We start from the raw sequence: 23,125 nt of genomic DNA on the forward strand, positions 1-23,125 counted from the left end.
TTTAAGCCATTATCTTTATTTCAGAGTTACAAACTGTACTTTCCTTAACTGTTTCATCTAAAATACAATTTAGTCTTAAAACTAAGCTCTGGGACTTTTAATTTAGCTTTATTATCTTTTCTGCTTAAAAAAAGTTAAAGCAGCTCATTTGGTTATATGGGCTGAAGATATAAAAAATGAGTTTTATTGAAACCCACACGCCTTTTAGTGGTTTAATGTTAGTGTGTTTAAATTGATAAAAGCACCAGTGTCAGTATGAAAAAGGGAAAATATCCAAACCAACTCTTCCTAAAAACCCTTGGCAATAAAGGGATACTCTACTAACATTTCCATTTTAAAATCACGCTTCAGAGGTTCAATCAGTCAGCAGTCTAGGGCATTAATTCTTTTAAGTGAATGCAAGCCTTCTTCCCTTTCTACTTTTAAAAAAAGTGTCAAATCAGTCCATTTTCTTTTATATTGAGCAAGGCTAAACAAGTTAGTGAAGTCCTGTGTTTATAAAGTGCCAAAGAGAAGACAGTGATGTTTATGTATCACCTTCAGCTATGCAGTGTTCAAACACCCTACTAAGCCCTCTTTGGTTTGTCTTTATATGAGGAAAAAAGGCCCTGAAGGAAAACCCAAAGTACCCTAAAACAAAAATCAGATGTTATTTTAAAAGAGAGTAATTTTTTACATAAAGACAAGTCCCACAGAGAAAAGGTATAATTATTGAAATACTGGGCTCTATTTGGTTTAGTTTTGGTTTTGGCTACCAGCTGAGCTTATTCCTGATATGTGGCTTTTTTTAGCAGCAAATAGATCAGTTTCCTTTCCTGAATAAATCATAATTTTGCTGCTCATGTTGGTAGCTGGTAATTTCAAGATGGAACACTACCTGTTTTCATTTCTGAAGACTTTTGGGTATCCAGAAGAGTAGTGGGAATGGCTCTTAAAGCAAAGATGAGAAATGAGGATAGTCTGTTACCAGGATTTGAGAATAGGGAAGTTACAAAAATACCAGACTAGGGGGGAGAGGCAGACTGGAAAATCCCAAAGCTGACATGAAGCTGAAATGTGAAGCTTTTGTAAGAATCACAGAATCACAGGATGTTTTGGGTGAGAAGGTATCTTAAGGATCATTTAGTTCCAACCCACGGCCACAGGCAGGGACACCTTCAGCTAGACCAGATTACTCAGGGTCCCATCCAGCCTGGCCTGGAGCACTTCCAAGGATGGGGCATCCATAACTTTTCCCTGGAACCGGTCCCAGTGCCTCACCACTGGACCTGAAGGACCATAAGGACACTGAAGCTTGTGGATTTATTGCCAAATCCTATCTAGAAGGAAGGGCTGAGAATAAACCTGTTCTCTTTTGGTGGCACTTCTGAGTTTTTCTTCTTAATGCTTCACAGGAGAATAAAAATGCAAATGAGATATATTTTAGGGGAAGTTAAATATGTGTAATGAAAAGGTTCTTATTCTGTCAAGTGTTGCATCAAAAGATTTTTCATGAGTTATTAATAGTAATCTTCTTCATAAACCTTTCCTGTCCAAAAGAAACAAATGAATCTGAAGTGTTTCCTGCTAATTCCACTTCTAAAATGCAGAATTTCGTAATACTTTTCAACAGCAGTAAATCCCTCCTTTAGGGTGTGTGGTGGTTTGACAGGAAATACGTTTTCTGGGATGCTGTGGTTAGGCCAATGGATGCTCAGATTTTAATACTGGCACCTAATGTGGCCATTGGGACATTGGATCCGCCTCTGAGAACACGGGGTTAAAGCAGGGCTCTCCCCTGGGAGGCTCTCTTGGGTTCCGGTCAGTGAAAGGTTCAGAGCTCCCCTGCTCGGCTGTGGGCTGGGCGGGGCAGGGGCAGCCATGGGGCCGGGTGAGGTAGGCCGGGCCCTGGGCAGAAGGGAGGGGAAGGCCCCTGCAGGATGGAAGGGTGGAGGAGCACTGAGAGGCATCGGGCAGCCATTCCCCCACCCAGGAGAGACAGAGAGAGAGCCTGTGCCTGTGCTTGGCCGGCCAAGAAGGAGAAGGGGGGGAGCGGTGAGAAGGTGCCCGCCTGGGCAGCCGTGGGAGTTCCGGACAGATGGAGCCTCAGATTTTTAACCCTTACAGTTGCTAATCCTCCTGGAGCTGAATGAGAAGAGAGATAGACATGAGATAAGAGGAAATGGGTCACGAGAGAAATAGAGAAGAACTCAGGTGGAAGAGATGATGGAGTAGCTTATGCTGGACTCTTTTTGTGTAGCCATGGACAGAGCCATGTTTCCTTGTGATACAGAGACTGCATTCTAGGGGGAGGCAATGCCTCAGGACCAAGAGGGTTCGGTGTGGGTACCCCTCGGCCCCAGGGGATGAAAAATATGGGGGGGACAGATGTCCCAAAGTTGAGACTGTGCCTTTTTGGAGTGGGATGAAGCATCCTTAAAAGTTGACCCTAGAAGCAGCTCTGGCCCGTGTTCAGTGGTGAGAGCACTGGACATGAAAGGAAGAGGTCACCATTGGCACAAGAAGGACTCCTTCTCCTCTTGATGAACTGAGGATTGAGTATTCTGAAGGGTGGTGCCGGACTGAGAGTCGATGATTTGGGGGATGTATTGTACTGGGAATTTGGTGGGGAGGATGAGGAGATGTATTTGTGAAGTTTTCATTTTCCTTGTGTGTTTCTTTTTTTCCCCTTTCCCTTGTAGTTTAGTTAATAAATTTTTTTCCTAAGTAGGAGCCTGATTTGCTTATTCCTGGTCACGTCTCACAGCAGAAACCAGGAAGAGAGTATTCTCATGGAGGCACTGGCATTGTGCCAGTGTCAAACCATGACAGGGCATCAGACATATCCTTGAAGACTATTTTAACTCTTACGGTCCAAGTCTGCCTTCAAGGAATGCAGTATCTAATCCATCTTTCCCACTGCTGAATTATTTTAATGCTTCCCATTGTAAAGGGATGGCAAAATCCATTTCTTATAATACAGGATATCAGAACCTGCCAGTTCCCAAAGAGAAACCCTAATATGTAAAGTGTCTTCCTGTTCCTCTATAGCTGTGAGCATCAAGACACACTGAGTATCTTTGCCTTCAAATAATTTTATGCAGTATGGGTGTCTGCAAGAACACAGTGCATCACATACCAAGAAATTTTCTGATATAATCCTTGTATGCTCTACTGGGGCTTGTATTGGACCTATGGTTATAATTTTTTAAGACATAAACAGGGCAGTGATTCTGGACAACACATTGATTTCAGTTCGTTTGTTTAAAAAAGTTAGATCCCATATCAAGCTTTGGGGAGAGTAAGAGCAAGGGGAAAAATACTGTTTATTTAGGCAGTTCAGGGGATTCAAGAGATCAAGGATATGCTCATTAACCAGACTGCAGAAGCTAATGAGGAAGCTAGCAACTGTTCTCTCAACTTAGTTAAAGGCTAAATATGTTTGAAGCAGAAAGCGTGTGGTTACTACAGGCAATGTACTGTTCCCTTTGCAACCACCAATTTTGCTCTGTTTGTGACTTTCTCATAGGAGATGTGATTCTCCTCCCCCTTTCAGCCCCTTCTGCTTTGCAGGAGCACAGCTTCCCTGAGAGCAGCTATTGCTGATCTAACTGCCCCCATGCTGGGAAAGTGGTTGGGCTACAAGGACATATCATTATCCTCAAAAGACTGTCATACTTGCATGGGCACGGTCGAGATCATGGATATTGTAGGGGGAGATCTTGAACAGCCACGTCTTTTGACACCAGCAATTTTTTTGCAATTCAAGGACTGAGACCTCAGGTTGTTGCCTGAGATTTTCATAAATAAACTTGGGTTTGGCTTTTTCTTTGCTTGACACATGAATGCTGTGGTGTAATGAAATCTCCCATAAGTTACAACTGTTTTTATTAGATTCTGTTTAGTTAATGGAATGTAAGTTTATTGTTAAGCATATTAAGAAATTTGAGCTAATATGATAATTTTTAACTGCAGATTATAATAGAGCATTTTTTACAACTCAAATTGGTTTCTTTTTACTAAATTGAGATGCCTGTCGAGAATGACAGGTGTTTTGGCTGTTGCAGAGATAGTTTCATAAAAACTTCTAGCAGTTTTCTACATTCCTGAGTATAGGAAACACTGGCTTTAGAGAGCACACTTTCATAACTTCATGAAAGTGATCTGGTCCTTAAAGCAGAGGGTGAATCAATCAACAAATTGACTTTTTCTGTGGCTTCTTTTTTTATCCTATATTCAAATAAATGGCTATTCAAATAAAATTATTTAACCTAAGTAATGTATATCAGAATTCTTCCTTACTGGTTTTGGATTATTTAGGGTTTTTTTGCCATGACATATTCCCTCTTTTTATAATGTTGTATGGCCTTTGAACAGCCTAGAGAAACAGTGAAATTGTAATATTGGTAAAAGCTTTTGAAGCAGTGGTGGCTCTTCCTCTTCTTTTCCTTTCCTTACCTAGAAAGGAGTATTGGCACAGAGGGGAGAGGAAGGTATTAAAACCATTCTGAAGTAAAAGTGTGTGGCTGGTGCTACACAGAAATGTTTTAGCCTGAGGCCTCATTGTTTTCTGCAGTCCTTTGGCTTTTCCTGACATTTAACTCTGCACCTCTTTGCTGATACCAGTGCTGTTCAAGAAGGGGCAGAGGGGTGTATAGTAATTTAACTCTTAAAAATATTGAGAAAATGAGGCAGCCTGGTAACATATGAAAGGCCCCTACAGTATTCCCACAGTAAAATAAGGCAGCTCAACAAAGATAGGGACTTGAAGGGTCTTCATAGCAGAGCTGCCCTGGCAACCAGGCTTTGCTAGTTCTGATGCTCAAGATATTCCTTATTAAATCACCTGCCTTTTACTTTGCCACTGACAGGGGATGGTCTCTTCAGCTTGACTAAAGAACCCATCAAATTTCTTTTTTAAACAACTGAACAACTAAGTACTGAACAATTAAAGCTCAATATTTTCTGCAAATTAAATGTGAACATAAAAGGTTTACAGCTTCACAAGCGCCTCCAGTTAAAGAAATCATGCTTCATTTCTTTTTAAGTGTGTGGCTAAATTTATACAGTCTAGAGGACAATGTAGAAAAATAAAATACATTGTATATTTGCTCAGGCTATGTTTAACTTACCTGCTATAAATACTGAAACTACGCTGACGAGGAAAATTGACATTCAGATCATAATGTACTTCCTTGAGTATAAAAATATGTCCAGCTTCTTTGAAACAAATGTATAAATTCAAGACTTCTCTCTGCAAGTCTGAACTCCCTTAGGAAAAAAAATGTCATTGTGTACTGCCCAAGTATTCAGTGAAATCACTCAAAAGAGGAACCATTCCCAGAATGGGGCCTAAGAGACACAGGAAAAATTTTCCATCTTTAGTTTCAGGTCTTCTATTTGTCTCTAGAGTATAATAGGACAGGTTATTATTCCCTTGTTCATCATGAAGATTAATGTTCAGACCAGCTGAAAATATTACTGTTCTGTTGGGACCTATTGGGAGATCTTCAGACCTGTGTGAACCTGAGGTTAAACATTTTAAATAGCAGAGCTAATACCTCACCCTAGCTAGACACAAGTGCCTCAGGCTGTTATGTCCTCTGTGATGCTGCTGTGGGAGAGTGAAGGTCCTCCAAAGCTCTGCCTTACTTGTGACATCTTTTATACAGACTTCACTGCTAAATGTTACAGTGGGAAAGTGCCTGAGTCGTTACTCTTAACTCAGATGAAACAAACAAAAAAAAAGTATATCTGTGTGCGTGTGTATGTCTATATATACATATATACGTATATATATAAACTATCTATATATATACGTAGTATTTATATATAGTGTGTGTATATATATAGTGTATATATATAGATAGATATAGATATATACTATTTATATATATATACTATATATATATATATATAAACTGTAGGAGAACATGAGAAGGAAGGAGCAGCAGAGAGGAGCGGGTATGAACTGACCACAGTCCCCTGTTTCCCTGTGCCACTCAGGGGAATGGTGAGATAGAGGAGTAAGGAATGAAGGAGTGAAGCTGAGCCTGTAAAAAAGGTGGGTGATGGAAAGGTGGGTTTAGTTTTGTATTTTTTTTTCCTCTCTAATTTGATTTTTAATTGGTAGTAAATTAAATTAATTTTCCCCAAGTCAAGTCTGTTTTGCCTGTGATGGTAGTTGATAATTAACAATTTCCCTGTCCTTGTCCTGACCCATGAGCTTTCTCATCTCATTTTCTCACCTTGTCCTGTTGAGGAGAGGGGGTGAGAGAGGCTGGGTGAATGCCAGGCAGCCAGCTGAGATTAACCCACCACAGAGCTGTAAGGGAAATCAAAGGGAGGTTGTCAGGGCTCATGGAGATGTGCAAAGGTGCACAGACTCTCACTGATACAGGATATAGCTCATGTTTGTGGCCAGTAGGCAGAACTTGCAGTGTCTGATCCATCAGGTCCTGAGTAGCCAGGGACCTTCCTGTACAAGACTCTGCCAAGCAGGCTGCAGCAGGAGCCACAGTCCACGGCAAGGCTCCCTTCCCACATGTTGATGCTGCAGGACTGGGTTAACCTCCAGCACGGGCTGCAGGCTGGCTCTTGTTGAGGGGTGTGGTGCAAGAGTCCGCGTGTCTCTGGGCTGTTATATGAGTCCAGTCCAGCTAGCTCAGACTCTAGCCCATACAATCTTGCATAGACAGAAATAAAGGACGAGAAGCGCTCTTCTCCACATGGGGACGAGTATCCTGTTTATTGGCTTGGGACAGGACACTGCTGGTTGCAGTGACCACCCAAATAGAAAAAAGGGCATAGCACCCTTGCAGTGGAGTTTTATACCCCAGGGGATGGGGGCGGGGGAAGAGGACCGCAGCCAATGGGATACCATTGGGGAGGGGCGAGGGGAGGGGTAACCAGGGAACCGACCACCAGGGTGTATTGGCAGGGGGGTGTATGAGGGAGAGACCATGTGATGAGGGAGGGGAAATAACCATCCACATGACATAACATACTCAGTACAAATTTCCCATCACCCAGTGCAAAACAACAACTAAAGAAACTATTTAGTGCAATACAACAGTGTGGGATCCACACAGGATAAGGCATCAGCACAGGCGGTGGGGGTCCTGCTGGCTGAGAAGCAGTGGGTTGTGCTGGTGTTGTCCTGCTCATCTTGTGACAACATGGAAATGTATTGGAGGGATGGGGAGGAAGGCTATTATGGTAAAGACTGAGAGACAGAGTTAAAAGAAATGTGGGATACAAAGCTCACAATGAACAGATTCTCTTGAAGAAGATTTTTTTCCTTCCTTGAATTCTCATTGATGAGAGTTTGTAGTTATTTTCTTATTTTAACTCCTGGAGGCAGGATTCAGAATGAATAAAACCACAGCATGTGCCAAACAAAGCTTTTGGCACTGGAATTAAGTGGCTATTAGATCATGGAAGATATTTGCTTGACCATTTTAGTGTAATCTTTCAAAAGCCTTTTGCACTGCTCCTCATACAAATCCAGGACTTAGTTTCTTAGGGATATGACAGTTTAGTTATTAATTTCACATTTCCATGGTGGTGATACCACAGTGCGCACTGTGGATTACAGTAGTTCAGTTATGGGAAGAGAAAGGTTAGCTTGTGAATGTTTTATCATACTGCTTTAAAACATGAGAAGATTTTACGATTTTCCAGAAGACAAATGATTGATAGTCCTGGAATCCTTGTTCATTCACAAAATAAATGTGTCTGGATCAAAATCAGCACACATTTTCCTCCTAAGCATCAGTAAACAAATGCTCATAGAGGTGTAGCTTTTACCTACTCAGCACAGCATGGTAGCAGTCAGGAGTACGGACAAACCCTTCACCAGAAAATCTTAGGCAATAAGGAATTCCACTGACCCTGGTCTCACACACAGAAAGAATTGTAGAGCTTTGCTCCAGTTGACCAGCAGTAGCAGAGCAGGAGTTGTTGGTGTCCCCTCCCTACCTCAGGCACAGTGAGCATTGTTTGACCAAGGTCAGACACAAATATTCAGCATGAAAGCAGGAAGTCTAATTCAGATTGCTTCGAATCCAGCAGTTCACAAGGATTTTGTTGATTAGGTTTCTTTAAATAATAAAGAATTAAGTCAATGGTTATGAAATTCATGTTCCACAAAACTAATGCTGGCTTATGTTATATACACTCTCAGACATTCTGTTTACCTGCAAAAGAGGGCAAAGCCAAAGCTTCATTTTTTAAAATGAAATAGTTATTAAACCAGAGAAGTAAACACAAATCGATAGTAAAACCAACCTTAAAAAATGTTTCCAGCAACTCAAGTCTGTTTCTGGATTTTGAGATTATCTTTTTCATTTCCATCTTACCATCATACATGTTTCTTGCTTTAAGCAGACAAATGCAATCTGTCTGCATACTTATTGTCATTACCAGAGAGAATTAGTCTATTATTCGAATAAAAAGCATTACCAGTAGAGAAAGCACTTGGGTGAAACGGTAAGAAAATGATGATAAAAAGCAAGAAATGCTTTGTGAGGGAGCTGGAACAATGTAATATATAGATTAGTGGAGTCAGTGAGGTGAGGATGAAGCTGATTGAAGGTTATCATCTCAGGTACACAGACAGGATGGTAGCCTTTGACTGAGAGCTTTTGTTCCCAGAAAGAGTCACATGACTGAAGCAACAAGAAAATTCTGGCTAAAGTAAAGAGGATTCTACCTGAGCAAAGTTCAGATGCTGCTGTGTGGTTCAGCATCTCATTTCTGCAGAAATTAATGCCATACCTTTTATGTAAAACACTGAGCTGGGGAGCCAGTACATTGTCCACTCAAGCGAACAATATCTTGCTACATATTTAACATTGGATTGTGGGATTTTAGTAGTCCATGAAATTTACATTGCAATTTTGAGGATGATATAAAAAATTACTTATTTGGCCGGCACTAGAGCTCTGGCACACGCTATGGGCAAATGAGTTAAAATCTACTCTGGCCCATTTGTTATCAAGAGAAATGCTTGGTGTGTTTTTATGTCTTTGGTACTGAAGCTGATGCAAGGACCAGAAAAAAACTTAAACCACATCCTGAGCTGACAAATTGCCTAATGAAGAAGAAAACGCTTTTCTTGTAAACTGCCCAAAACTGATGAAGTGACAAACCAATAAAGCAATAATAAATGTAACATTCACACTACTGCTTAATTGTTCGTTTTTCAATGTGAGATACTTATATGTATGTGTGCATATATATATATCTATCTATATTTCAACATATAATAAACTTCCAATATGCTATGCATATTACTACAATAATTTTGTTGTCTATGTCATATTCCTTTAAAAATTAAATTAAGGAAATCATCTTATGAGTTCTAGAAAATTAAGAAAGGCTGTGGAGATGAAAGGATTTTAGCAAAGTGAGAAGGTGCTAATAACCCACTATGTTCCAATCAGATACCTAACCTGAAATTGGCATACTAATATCTTGGATATTAGCAATGGGTGGTCTCCATGATCTCAGAGCAGGGGGAGGCTTAGTCATGACTCCAGAACTTTTACAAGGTCTTGATTACTCTTGCCTTCTTTTTTTCCTTTAGGGGAGATCTTCTTTGCAGTTTGTTCAATGCTGCTGGTTGTTGTTAGTAAATTTGTTTCCTTTCATCTGCCCACCTCCCTGAGACTTAGGCATTTTTGTTTGCAAGTTGTCAGGCTAAAAGTGAACTCATGGGGAAGAAAGTCCTTTGAGTTGTCTGTCCTCTCCCTGGGGAGAGGATTTCTTATCAGAGATAATGAGCATGGTTTTGAAAAGGGTGTGCATCATTTACTGTCAGTTTGAGCATTGGACTTCACTCTTACAAGTCATGGTGATGCTGTCATTGCAAAGCTAGGTATTGCTCTCTTCACCCACTCCAGGCAGTTCCCAGCTTCCTGTGTCCTTAAATGCATGTTCCTCAGTCATAAAGTGAAAATCTTCTTTGTATTTAGCCCATTTATACTAGAAAGAGGAATGTCAGCTGGGCCAGCTTTCACAGTGTCTAATTTAGCAAGCCTGCAAAGAGTTTACAGCAGGTTGTCCATTTCAGTAGTCTCTGAGAGTGGAAGCAGGAACCTGAGCAACTTCATTCTGATGTGGTGAGAGCCTCAGCTCCCCCTGGTTACTGCACCCTCTAAATTACAGTTTGCAGGAGAACAAAAAGATATGTCCCTGAATTGCCAGCATAAAGTTTTACTCTCTGCTCTCCCCCTATTAACTGCCCTGCTCTTTGATAGTGACTTTTAAAACTTTCTCAAGACATACTAACATTTGGGTGTATCTTTTAAAGATGACTGGATCCTACGCTTAGATCTTCAACTATTTCTAAGTTAAAGCTTGATAGCCTTTAAAGATACTGTGCATTTTATTCAGATTATAGATAGCCCAAGAGAATGTGCCTGCAATGATATAAGGTGTTCTCTCTAGTTATTTATGATTTTATGTCCTTTTTTCCAGGAAATGAATGACACAGAGTGAAAACAAATTGTGTAAGGGGACTGGTGATGGAACATTTAAGTGAAGCATGGACATTTCAATTGAAGTACAGAGTGTTAGTCAAATGTTGCCTGCTGGGCTCATTAGCAGTAACAGGATTAATTCTGTGGCCTGTGGTATGCAGGAAAGCATAGTGCAAAAATGAATGGCCTTTATTCTCTGTAGTGTGGGAATATCTAAATGTACCCGTCCTTGGGTATTCACGTTGTCTTAGGTTCTAGAATGACACAGAGTTGTGTACATGCTTTCATGGCACATCCATTTTCTTAAGTTCTTGGTAGAGTGACAAGAGCAGTGATTGCAGGGATTGAACTGATTGTTTTGTTAGTTTGTGATTTTTGTGTTGTGTTTTTTAGGTTGTTTTTCTTTTTTTAGCAGAGGTGATAGCTTTAGAATAAAAAGGTTCTTGAGGTTTTGGCTGCACTTAGTCTTTTTGTGTTTTGTTTTTTTTTTTCCAATAAACAAAGTGTGAATGCCTAGACCTTCAAATAAAAGCTCTAAAAGTCCTTTGATGTCTGGATTCCTGTCACTTCTGCCAAGATTATGCAGTGAAAGGTGGTACTGTAAACTGTCATAGAAGTGCAGAATTTTAGCTTTTCTCTTTGTCTGTTCCTCTCATACTCCAGCTGGGTTTGTTTGCATACCTGCCACATGCTTGTTTTTCGTTTTCACAGTCCATGCAAACCCTAAATAATAGATACATTCCCTTTTCAGATATCTTTATTATCCTTCTCCCAACACAACTCAACCCCATACCTCTGATTTATGAATGCCTTTTCAACATGCCTCCACTCCATGCTATATTGGTTTATTTTCTTCCTTTTTGGTAACCAATCCACAAGACTGCACTGTTCCAACTGAATAAGGAGTAAGACTTTGAGCAGGATTCTGTATTACTTGAAAATAGAAGAAGTGGTTCTTTTGCTACATTTTTCTTCAACTTGCAGCTCTCTGGCAGTCTCTGCCGCAGAACTCTGAGGTTCTGTGAACTTCATAACTTGATCTGGGTACTGTACTTCATGGGAAGCACACGTGTGGTAATAACAAAGGGTTTACAAAGGAAAGAAGACACCTCTAGAATGTTATTGCATCATTTCAATTCCAAGCCAAAGGAGCTATGTATCTCCTTTATTCCTACCTTTTATATTGGTACCAATCATCAAAGCCAAAAAAAACTTGTTCATATATGGTGAGGCATATATACACCAAGAAACTATTACAGTAGTTGCTTGGTTTCTTGAAGACTAATCTAGGCTAATATTTGAGCTTCAGTCCCATTGCTTAGTAGAAAAACAACATACATGTGGATGCTGATCCTTTGTCAAACCACCTTAAGTTCAGTGTGGTTCCAGGTTAGTAAATCTGATTTTCTCCATGGCCTCTCTTGGGGAAGGAGAGGAGCATTTTACTGCTGGCTGTCTGGTAGGGAGCTGATGGGTGTTGGTGGGTCATATTAGTAGTATTATTTTCAGAGAATCAATCCACCCTTTTAACTCACAGTCATCACCAGTCGAACAAAAGCAGTTTGTTTCTAAAGTGGAATCAATAAAAGGGAAAATATATTATGGTATTATGGCTTAGCTGGAAACACACGCTTTTTACCTTTTGCTATTTTGTCTTCTGTTTAAAGGTAGGTTTTCTTACCATCCCTATTCTCTTGGTTGTACATATGGCCTGTGTGATCCATAATCTGCACAGAAAATACATGCTGTCAGCAGTACAAGGATAGGGTTTTTTTGTTTCAGGGTTTGCTGCTAGTGTAATGTGTTATATTGATCCACTCTGGCCTCTGAAGAATTTTCCAGGTGGTGATGAGAAAGATGGTGTATCTCTTCAAGACCTTAATTTTCATGCAAAACAATATTCAACAGAATCATAAAGCCCTAGACGTGGTAATAAAAATAGAAGCTGATGCTATTAATACATCATTCCAGATACACAGAGCACCATTATGTGGCTCTTGGGTTGAGTAAAATTTCATTTAATCACAGAAACCGTAGACTTAAGCTCTCAAAAGTTGGAAACTTAACCAGATGGCCATTGTCAAAGCAGCTTCTAAAGACTTCAGAGCTGCAATGTCTTAGGGCCCTAGATATGACTTAGCATTAGCTCTTTAAAATACAATTGCTGAACATAACTGATCCTCATTATGGAAGTAATAATAATAATACTTTGCACTCAGTGACCTTTTATTTAAGTACCTAAAAGCTCTTAACCAAGTCTTTTGAATACTACTTTTCTGCTTATAGGAAATGAAGTGTTCAGAGTCTGGAACACCTGTGTGAGAGAATTGAGCAGGACCACGGCATATTGGAAACAGTCACAGGTGTTTTCTGTGTGACTGGGACTGGAGACTTCTCCTGTGGCTGTCTGTCCCTGACAGCTGGGAGGTGATGTCCTAGTCACTTGGGGCAGAACTTTCTATACAGTGCTACTTTTAATCTTGAACAAGGGCTGCCTTTGAGTGGTATTGCTTGTACATTGAAATGCTGTATGGCAGGAATGAGAATGACACATAATGGCCTAACCTGTTATTTTCTTTATTTGCTCTGTGAACTGTGAGTATAATAACGAAATGATGCAAAGAACTGAGGGTTCTGTGCTCATATATGCCACACTTACCCAAGGAGCTTCCGTGTAGAATGATATATCCTAGATTCTATATATTCAGGACAGGCAGGTTAGTACCTTCAAAGACTGGCCAGTATTTTAGGGAGAATGGTTATGATCTTTTAAAAAGTGCCACATGTTATCCATGGATTTATGGTGCTTTAATACTCAGCTTAAAAATCACATAACGGTATTTATCGGTAATGAGAGTAAATAACTGTATTTGACATTTGCTTTTCTATAGTCAGTAGTTTCGGGGGTTTTTGTTGTTTTTTTTTTCCCTCAAAGTGATTTTATTGTGGATTTTCAGCATCCAAAGACCACTCCTGAGACTTTTCTTGGTGAGTCTTTTTGTTCTGTCTTTTAGGTCGATGTGATTGTGGCTCTGGGTGGACTTGGAGGACGCTTTGACCAAACAATGGCATCGGTGGAAACACTTTTTCATGCAACAAATATCACTCCTTCTCCAGTGGTAGTTATCCAGGAGTGCTCGCTGATTTACCTGCTTCAACCTGTAAGTGTTGTGAAAAGTTACTTTGTAATAAAACTGACCTTCCACCCACGCTGACACCATAGGTCTTGCACCATTAAATGCTTGCTTTATCAGCTGTGTTCTGTAGGGTCAGAGCTGAAATATAAAATACATTGCAGGCAAGTGGACAGCAAATGATGGGCTCTGAATTCCTCCTTTGGAAAAGTTTACGTTTAATTTGTTCACCTTAAACTTGTTTAAAAGGGGAGAAACCAGAAAATCAGAAAGTATGAAAACTGAATTGGATAAATATCAATTTATATTGATTATAAATGGGAAAAAATATATTGATTATATATGGGAAAAAAATATTAATCTTTTAAATTAGATTCCAGTAAGTCTAAATTTAGCACACACCTTTTTGCATGTTGAGTAGCATTACAGATGTCTTCAATAAGAGGAACAAAGAAAAGATGTGAGAGGATTTGTGAGGGAATTCCTGCCATACACATCAGCAGAGCTTGCATGCAGTCTGAGTGGCACAGTTCATTCTGATGGGAATCCATCTAGCATCAACGAGGGAATTTATTTAAGATGTGTTATTTCTGTGGATTTTCAGATCTGTTATTGCATTTATTGATTCATAAAACAACACACACAAAATATCTTGCTGATCTTCTGCTTCTGAGATTTAAATTAAAGGCAAATCTAAACATCAAACACTTTTCTCTAACAGTGATTCATTTATTATTTTGAAAATATGTTTTCCCTTTGGCAAGGTTTCTAAAAGCTTGCCTAACTTTGCCAGTTTCTCTTGGAGGGCTTATTCTATTAAAATAAATAACATTCACAGGTAAGTTTGACACAACCTTGCACCTTGAAGATGTGCTTCAGTGTAATTTGAGAAAAGCATTAATGAAGTTCTATGAGATTATAGATTTAAAGCCACAGGGGCAGGTGCTCTATTAACAGTTTGAAGCACTGTGGCTGCAGGAAAGGTAGTAGGCACAGGAGCTGTTTTGCCAGTATGATGAGGAATTACTCTGATCATTAGTTGCACAACTAAATAGATGGAGGCAGCAAGAGTGAGGGGGAAAGATAAAAAAAGGGTAACTCTGGTAAAAATCTAAAAGTCAGGAGTAACTTGCTTGTAATTGATCTGCGAGTGCAGTACTTTGCTGACAAATGTAAATTTCTTTTAGGGTATTTTTAAGAACATGTTGAAGAACTGAAATAAAGTGGACAATTTCCTGTTTAACTTACAAAACTCTTACTAAGACTGGAAAGATTTATAATTATTTTAATTCATCTTTTCCATAAGCGGCTTTAAAACGCAATGCCTAAGGTTGCTTTCATGAGTCTTCCATGAATAATTAAAGCCTTTAAAACTTGAAAAAAAAACATGATCTGTGCATTTAAAATAGAAATGGGAGGTTGCTAATTGTTTTGTTTTCTGGAAACTTCTTTGTTCTATTTTTAATAATGCTGTACAAAAAGCTTTTAATATTTTTTTGTAGATGGGCAGAGTTCCACAGGAAACTTCAGGCTGTTTCTAGCTTACAGAAATAAGGGGTAGATATAGGGGCAGGCCTTTAAACAATCTCAGTGCTAACTTTGACACAAAATTGCTTTTCATTGTTGGTTTAAACTTGTCACTGTTGGCATTTTCAGTCAACTGTTGTGGATAATAACAGATAATAACATTAATCCTGCATAGCTGATAGTTGGTTTTCTTTTCAAAAGTGAGTAGTTTATAAGCTGAGAGACACAAGGATCCTAAGTTTGAAAGTACTCTCATTTTTTGTTGGTTTGGTTTTTTTTGGGGGGTGGGGGGGTTGGGGTTTTTTTTGTTTTGTTTTTTGGGGTTTTTTTAATGGAGTTCAGTTTGATATTTTTCTCTTCCAAACAGCCACAATCATGACATTCTCTCTTTTCCCTCTCTTCCCTTTGTAATTTAAAATCAAGGTAGGAGGGAGTTTAACACAGTGGGAGACCCACTGACTGTTCGAAATACAAGTCTGGAAACTGTGCAATAAATGAAGCAAGGTTTTGAGCTTCAAATGCTGATGCAAATTATAAAGTTGAGAGCATGTTGCTTTTTTTTGAATGTAGAGTGGAAACATTTCTATAAATGTAGAAGAGAAACTCTCTCTCTTGGGAAGAAGAATCTGATCTTTATTGGATTCTTTGGGTAAAATATATGAGCAAAACATAATTATGGTTTTGTTTGCAAATAATGTTAGCCTTTGGTTCATTATAGCAGGAGAGTGGTTCTCTGTCATGTGTACCTAGGCAGAGTCTAAAGTATCTGGATACAGCACATAGACTGGTAATTCCTTAGGAGCCCTAGGAAGGGTAACAAGGGGAGTAACAGGTCAAGTTGCTGAATTTATAGTTACCAGTGCAGAAACTAAGAGGAGGGTGGTGTGAGTAGATATCTAAGGCCACCAAAAATCTATTAATTGTTTGAAAGAGAGAGATTTCACATTGTTACAATGTTGGTGTAGAAGGTTATGGTAGAAGAAATACATAAATACTTAACACACTTGTAAAGGGTCCACAGCATTGCAGGAAATATTATGGGCTTGCTAAAAGTCTTCAGGGTTGGAAGAGGAAGATGGCAAGGACAATGCCTGATTTGGGATCCAGTGCAGACTACCAGGCTAGGTGGACCAGGTAAACAATGCCTTTTTTCATTAGCCAATAACATTATCCAAGTGCTGAATCCAAGTACATTATCCAAGTAATTAGAACTTTGACTATTGAGGCATTTCTTGGGAAATAGACAGACAGTGCAAGTTTTTGAAATATATAGATAAAAATGTTTTCACATGGAAAGCAAAGAAAACCACAAGGAAGTAAAGTCTCTTATGTTTATTTCTGACTTTTAAGGATGAGCTCCTGTAAGGAAAAGAGGAAAAAGATGGGAATAATTACATCCCATAAATACCTGTCTACATGATCTCTATGGAGAAACTGGGTGGGAGGCTGAAATGTAGATATATAGACTGTAAGTATGTAAATTTAGATAAATTAATTTCAATATATGTCAAACCACTAATAAAATATTGAAGAAAAGAAAGCAGGCATGAAATGACTTGCACCTATGGAAGGGCCCACACAATGAGAACATAGTTTGTAGCTACAGTATTTATAAATTGACAGTGAAAGATTTTCTTTTGTCTGAATGGGAAAGGAAAACTAATGACAAGCAGCCTAAATGAGCACATTTGCTCAAAGCAAAATATTCCTTTGAGCAGATAACCAATACAGTTAAAATCAGTGCCAAAGTCTGAGGAATTTAAATTGCTTCAGAGAAAAAGCAAATAAAAGATTGAGCTGCCTTTGATTCTGCCAACTCCAAGGGCTGTTATTTTTTGTGTGCCATGCAACACTAATTAGGATAGGAGTCAGAAACAGGGAAACTTTGTAAGAATTCTAGGATGTGATGCTTGTTATGAAGCATTTCCTTATCTGATGACTGGAGTTTGAAAAAAAATAAAAAAGAAAAAAAATGTACCTGTGTACTGAGTAGATGTCATATTTCATTCTGTAGTGGGGGAGGGAGGAAAGCTTGAATTTTTAATAAGGAGTAATCAGTCTTTATAAGCAGGACATTTTATGCAAGAGTTCATACATTTTATGTTAGAAATTTGGTAATATCAATTACCATTAGACTATACCCTGGCTGAAGAGCATAATTCCCTTAGAGTCATGTTTATCATGCTAGCCATGCTCAATATGAATGGCTTAAGGTTTCACATACATACTTTCTCATTTTCTGGTTGTGTGCTTCTCAGGAGTACAGAAACATTAGCTTCTGTACACTGAGCATAAATTATCTTTTATCTGTGAGTTTTATGGCAGTTTGTAATACAAGGTAATAGGATTTATGACCAAGAAATGAGAAGATGTCCAAGAGTTAATGAGGCCTGTCTTTTACATATACTGAGCAGTTCAGTTTTCCCCACACAGGATTCCAGCCCTAGGATGTAGAGGAGAATTGCTGCCTACACATGAAAATGCATTACAGCAGCATATTTTTGTCAGTTAACTAACTCTTGAAAGAGTGTGTGAATACTTTGATAACCCTTTTTCTTGCACCCAGCTTCTCTTTTGAGTGTGTGCCTGCCTTCCCTGTGAGAAACGATGAATAATTTAACATCATAGGTAGCAGCCCAGCAGCTAAATGTGAGCAATAAGAATCTGGAATTCCATCCCTTATTCTTGGCTCTTTACCATCATTTCCTTGAAGAGAAGTATATTGGGTAGTCTTTTGATCCCATGGTCTCCTAGATTGTAAATTGGGTAAAAACCATGTCCTTCTCTGAATGGGTACTGTGAGGCTCATTTGGTTATTTACAAAATGCCATTACACCCTCTGCCCTGCACTGGGTGGAACGTAGTGTCATGGTAATAGTAACAACAGTATTAGCAAGGCCCTTAATTAACATAAATATTGCCACAGAGGAGGCTGTGCAGATAATTAGTCAGCATGGTCCTGAGCACAGTTTCAGTGGGAGCCAGCCATCCTTCTCACAGATGGCATCTGGGCATGCCTCAGGTTTAGCACAGGCCAGGAGCTGCTTCCCAAATATTTGGAAGGGACCACCTTGTCATGGGGCCAAGAGAGAGCAGCCACATGCACATGAGCCCTGCTGTGCTGGTTGGCTTGAGCTCCAGGGCTGTTACCTGAACTGATTTACAGGTGCAGACAGAGTGACTTGGCATGAAGATGTGCTCCTAGATGGAGACACTGCAGCAGATGTGAGAGAAGGTACAAAGACCAGAAACTTTGCTGGGGTTTGTTGCTGCAATTCTCTGTGCCAATGTTATTGATTTGGTTTGTGTCCATGCTTGTAAAGTTTAATGGGAAGTTCAGGGTATATACCTTCAGCTTGTGAGTTTTCTCTGGCAGCCAGTAATTGAAATTTGCAGGAACCTCAAGAATGAGTTATCCAATCAGTTTTGTACTGCCTCGTGTGTAAGAAACAGATCTGGCTTGCACTCAATGGAGAAAATCCCTGATGAATGTGTCTCCTATGGGGAATAATTTTGGGATCTGGAAATTTAATGTCTCCTTTTCCTAGATATGTATTTTTGATGGGTAAATTCAGTTTCAGTTGTAAAGGAAGGCATTTAAACATATATCTAATATTTAAACATGCATTTAGTACTTACAGTGTTTATTGTCCTGAAAGGCTCTCTCCCCTGTTTGATATCTTCTCTCAAAAAACACTATTGGAATTCAATCTATTTGACAAAGCAGTCAGTCTCTGTGCCTCAAGTTCCTTGTGGAATTCACAAATATACAACTCCTTGTTCTTTGATAAATACTACTTTTTCTGACTTTTTCTATGAGAAAGCCAGCCATTCAGCTGGACAGAAACACTGCAATGTCAAAAATATTAGCTGAGGAAAAGTCTTAATCCAACCTTTCTCTGGGAGCCTGAGTGCCTGACTCCTTCACAGAAAACCTTGCAGAAACAGATTTTGTGCTTCCAGAGGTTTAGTATTACATTGAAGTGGCTTCTCAGGGAAAAAAAAATATAAAATTCTATATTGGTAGTTTAGCTGCCTTAGTTTCCTTCTTTCGTAAGAAACATTGAGGACTTGGTTATAGCTCAACTTCTGTTCTTAAAATAAGACCTAAACTAGCCTGTTTTTTTATTCTTTCCTTGGAAAATCAGCTGGACCAATTCATTCTTTTCCTGTGGTAATGTAGTGGGCCTATGTAAATGTGACCTACAAAAGGCCACAGGTCTAAAGGACTTAGGTTTATTTCATGGTAATTCATGGCTTAAAGTGGTGTTGCTTCATGGTTTTGCACAGGATTTCTCTGTTTTACTGAATATCAGTGATCCAAAATTAATTCCTATTTGTCAGTAACATTCTGACCTGGAAAATATCGACTTGCTATCTTGCTTCTCACTGCTACAGAAGGAAACTTTTGGGTGGATTTTCTCTTAACAGCTACATTCTTTGTAACTTTTTCTATTCCAGCATCAGCAGATGTGTAGTATTAAGTATACCAAGATTATATAGAACCTTGGAAAAAATAATTAGCTTTTGAAATAGTCAAATCCTTTAAACAGTTTATTTAACATCAGTTTAAAGTGCAACCTGCATCAACTTTATGGATGACATCTAATACTTATCGATTTCTTCTTTATAAGGAAGACAAACTGAAAACAAAAAAAATCATATGTCAATTTGTTAGCTTGCAGGTAACCAGTTTAATAAAGTACCTATCATTCAGAGAGGAAAAGAAAGTACCAAAACATCATTACTAAGTGAAAAAAATAGTCTTTATTAAATGAAATTTTCATCTGTTCATAATTGTTAAGAAACAAGTCATATTCTATAGCAGGATATGATAATCACACAGCTGGTTTTGAATTCACATCTTAAAGGTGTCTGCAAGAGAAGATGATGTAAGGAGGTAAGGAGTCTAATTGGATTACTTAGATGTTTCTAAATTCTGAAGTCATCCAGTGTGATTCTCAATCAATAGTTTGCACTTGGTAAGTGTCAACAGTTCTGCTTGCAACTTTTTTCAATATTTGCCCAGATTTTTAATTAGTTACTGCAGCTGCTGATGGATGATCATCGAGGAGAACCTTGGCCCTAAATAAAACTCTTCCAATGAGATTCCTGCTCTCTGTTGTTGCCCCTAGCTGCTGTGATATGATCTTGTCAATATGATAATACCTATTTTGTTGGTTTATGGAAACCACAAGAAGTTTTTGCTACAAAGCTGATTATCTTAGAGCTGTTTTGCTGGAGTTTTTTCCCCCAAAATTGTCAATTACTTTTCTTTCCTTCAAAATCTTAATCCATCTTTTCATCCTGTCCTTTAACAACTTCTTTTTGCAGTGGCCTGATACTTTGGGCTTTTGTGTGCAATGTGGTATTAATAATTTTGTGTACTATAAAACAATTCTTCTGCTTTCCATTAAATGGTCAGCAGCAAAATACAAAATGTTTGTCTTTGCCATTTGCTTATGGGTAGGAGCTGATATATGAACTGGGATCAATAGGAAGCTGGTAAAACTTTATCTTGTTTTGACAATATTGCTAAGCTGAGGAAGATCACAGCAGTATTTTCACTTATCTTTATTCTGTAACTGAATGGAAGAAAGCTGGAGAATGTGTGTATGTGTGTGTATGTTCTTTCCAGTTTTGTTTGGTTTTTTTCCCAAGTAGGACTCTACTCCTATATGGGGATTTTTTAGCAAGCTAAAGATTTTCTAAGCTTTTTGTGAAGAGATTTTTTTGGCCCAAAAGGAAAAGAAAAAAAAGACAAAAGCACATCAAAAGACTGTTAATATGGATTCCAAATCTGACCAAAAGATTTAAATATTTTGTACATAATTCAATAAGCTTTCTATTTCTACAAGGTACCATATTTTTATACTTTGAAAAAGGAACATTATGCAAATGCTTGTCGTATGAAGGTGTCATAAACTGGTACATAGCAGATCAATTTTGTAGTATTTTTATGATTATGATTTAAATTATTTGTCTATCATCTAACACCTAACATTACTGGGAGGAGTAATGCAATATTTTGAATTTCAAGGTCAACCATTAAACATGAAGATGTAGGAGAACTCAGAGGAATAATTATTAACACTTTCTGTGCCTTGCCTTATCAGATGCCATCCTCCTTACTAAGTAGTCATCATACTGCAAGATCTTACTTTCTTTATCTAATCTTGTTTCTTCCACTTTCCCTTTCCTTTCCCTCTGGATTTTCCCTGAATCCCATCAACTGTCTTTTCCCAGCACATCATCTTATCTTATTTTTTTAGTTCAGTTTTGTCTAAACTCTTTTATCTTTAACTTAAGCAGCCACTGCTACTCTGAAGATTTTTCCCAGGATTTATCTCCTCTCGGCAGTCATAATTGTGTGCTATGAAGCATTAATCCATCAATCCCCAGTCATTCTGGCTTCATCTATTAATAGAATCATAGAATCATATTCCTCTTGGGTCTCACAATGTTTCATCTTTTGTTCATTGTACCAATGACCAAAGCAGCCCCATATTTAGTACTGGAATCTGCTGGGGTGATACCTGCTGCAGTGTGCTTTTGCATCACCCTGAAATCATTCTGTGCTCTAACTCTTTGTTCAGCTTTATTATGCTAGCACAAATTTCTTAAGTCCTGGGATTCTGTTCTACCCACTAAGTGACAGTGTCTTTCTGAAAGCACCATACTGCCTTGCTTGAGGTGAATTTCACCAGAGTTTTGCAGTAGCAACTTTCCTCTGAGTGTTAAGTGGATTTCAGTGATAGTTTAGGGGCGTGCAATTTTTTTCACTCCCTGCCTAAGTTACAGAAAGTTCTGTAGGGAAACTAACAAGTATCAGAAGTCTGTAATCTGTGACAGAACCTTATCTGGAAAGAAAATTAATTAAAAAATATTTTATTTCATACAATCAGAAATATAGCAGGGAAAATCAATATTATTGTTCCTATCCTGAATGTAAATAACAGTCAAAATTGAAGTGATAGTAGGTGATAAATTATTTTCTAGTACAAAATAAAAAAAATAAAAATGCTGAACACTTAATTGTTGACCCGAAGGGTTTATAGAATCCTTTAGAGGTAAATTTAATAATGTACTTTTCTGTTCACATCTGAGTGCTGGTAATAGTTAAAGTTGTAGAATGTGAGCATCTGTATTCTGGCCTCAGTTATATTTGAAAATGTGTTATCTCTTCAATTCAATCCCTTTGTGAAATGGCTTAGGTTTATGCAATCCCTTACAGTATCACTGTTAATTCTGCATCTGCCAGGGCAGTGGTGTCAACTGTATGGATTTTCAACATTTACTCTTAATATTAAAAAAGGGTCAGGGCAGAAGAGTGATAATATTTGGTAATATCAGAGGTTCTAGGGAAAATGCTGTACTACACTGATAAACAAGATTTAGGTAGAACTATTCAGCTTTGCCATGGGAAGTGATTGACTTGGCAATCCGAATTTTCTCTATGTTGATAACAACTGATTACATTACTTCAGGACTCTCTCTGCTCTAACAGAACATCCCAAGAGCAGATGGGAATCAGGGATTGAATTCTTCATTGTCTTTAAGGCTGTAATGTGTCTGTCACTCTCATGACAACTCCAGTCAAAAATACTTGTCAGCACTGCAGTTGGGCCAATGACCTTCAGGGCACTGCACAGGCTTCCTACTCTTAATCCTAAAATTAAGGGATTTGGAGTGAATATGTTTCTGTTAAAAGGAAGAAAAGGAGTCTGGAAACAATCTTCCAGGATCTGTGAAAGGGGTTTCAAGAAAATGAATGAAGCTAGGTTTATTCCTGAGATGCACAGCAGAAGAATGACAGACAGTGGCCCTAAACTGAGATTCAGGGTAACTATAAGGAAAAGTTTCTACTCTGAACATAATTACAAATTACATACAGGAATAGGTTGTCCAGAGGATCTCTGTCCCTGACAGTGTTCAAAACCTGATGGGAAGGCTGCACCCCCAAGACTCCCTCCCACCTAAGTGATTCTGGGACACTTGCAG

The 23,125-nt window shown here is 38.6% G+C and overlaps 1 protein-coding gene across 4 annotated transcripts in view; it reads left to right on the forward strand.

Moving 5' to 3' along the window:
* TPK1 (thiamin pyrophosphokinase 1) overlaps nt 1-23,125 on the forward strand; it is a 304,375-nt gene that overhangs the window by 185,180 nt on the left and 96,070 nt on the right. For all 4 annotated transcript variants that reach the window (XM_054639468.2, XM_077178868.1, XM_054639477.2 and 1 more), the window contains one exon: nt 13,478-13,624. In XM_054639468.2, coding sequence (XP_054495443.1) covers nt 13,478-13,624 — 147 coding nt within the window. The remainder of the gene's footprint in view (nt 1-13,477; nt 13,625-23,125) is intronic.

The sequence above is a fragment of the Agelaius phoeniceus genome, chromosome 1, assembly GCF_051311805.1.
Source record: "Agelaius phoeniceus isolate bAgePho1 chromosome 1, bAgePho1.hap1, whole genome shotgun sequence".
Lineage (NCBI taxonomy): Eukaryota > Metazoa > Chordata > Aves > Passeriformes > Icteridae > Agelaius > Agelaius phoeniceus.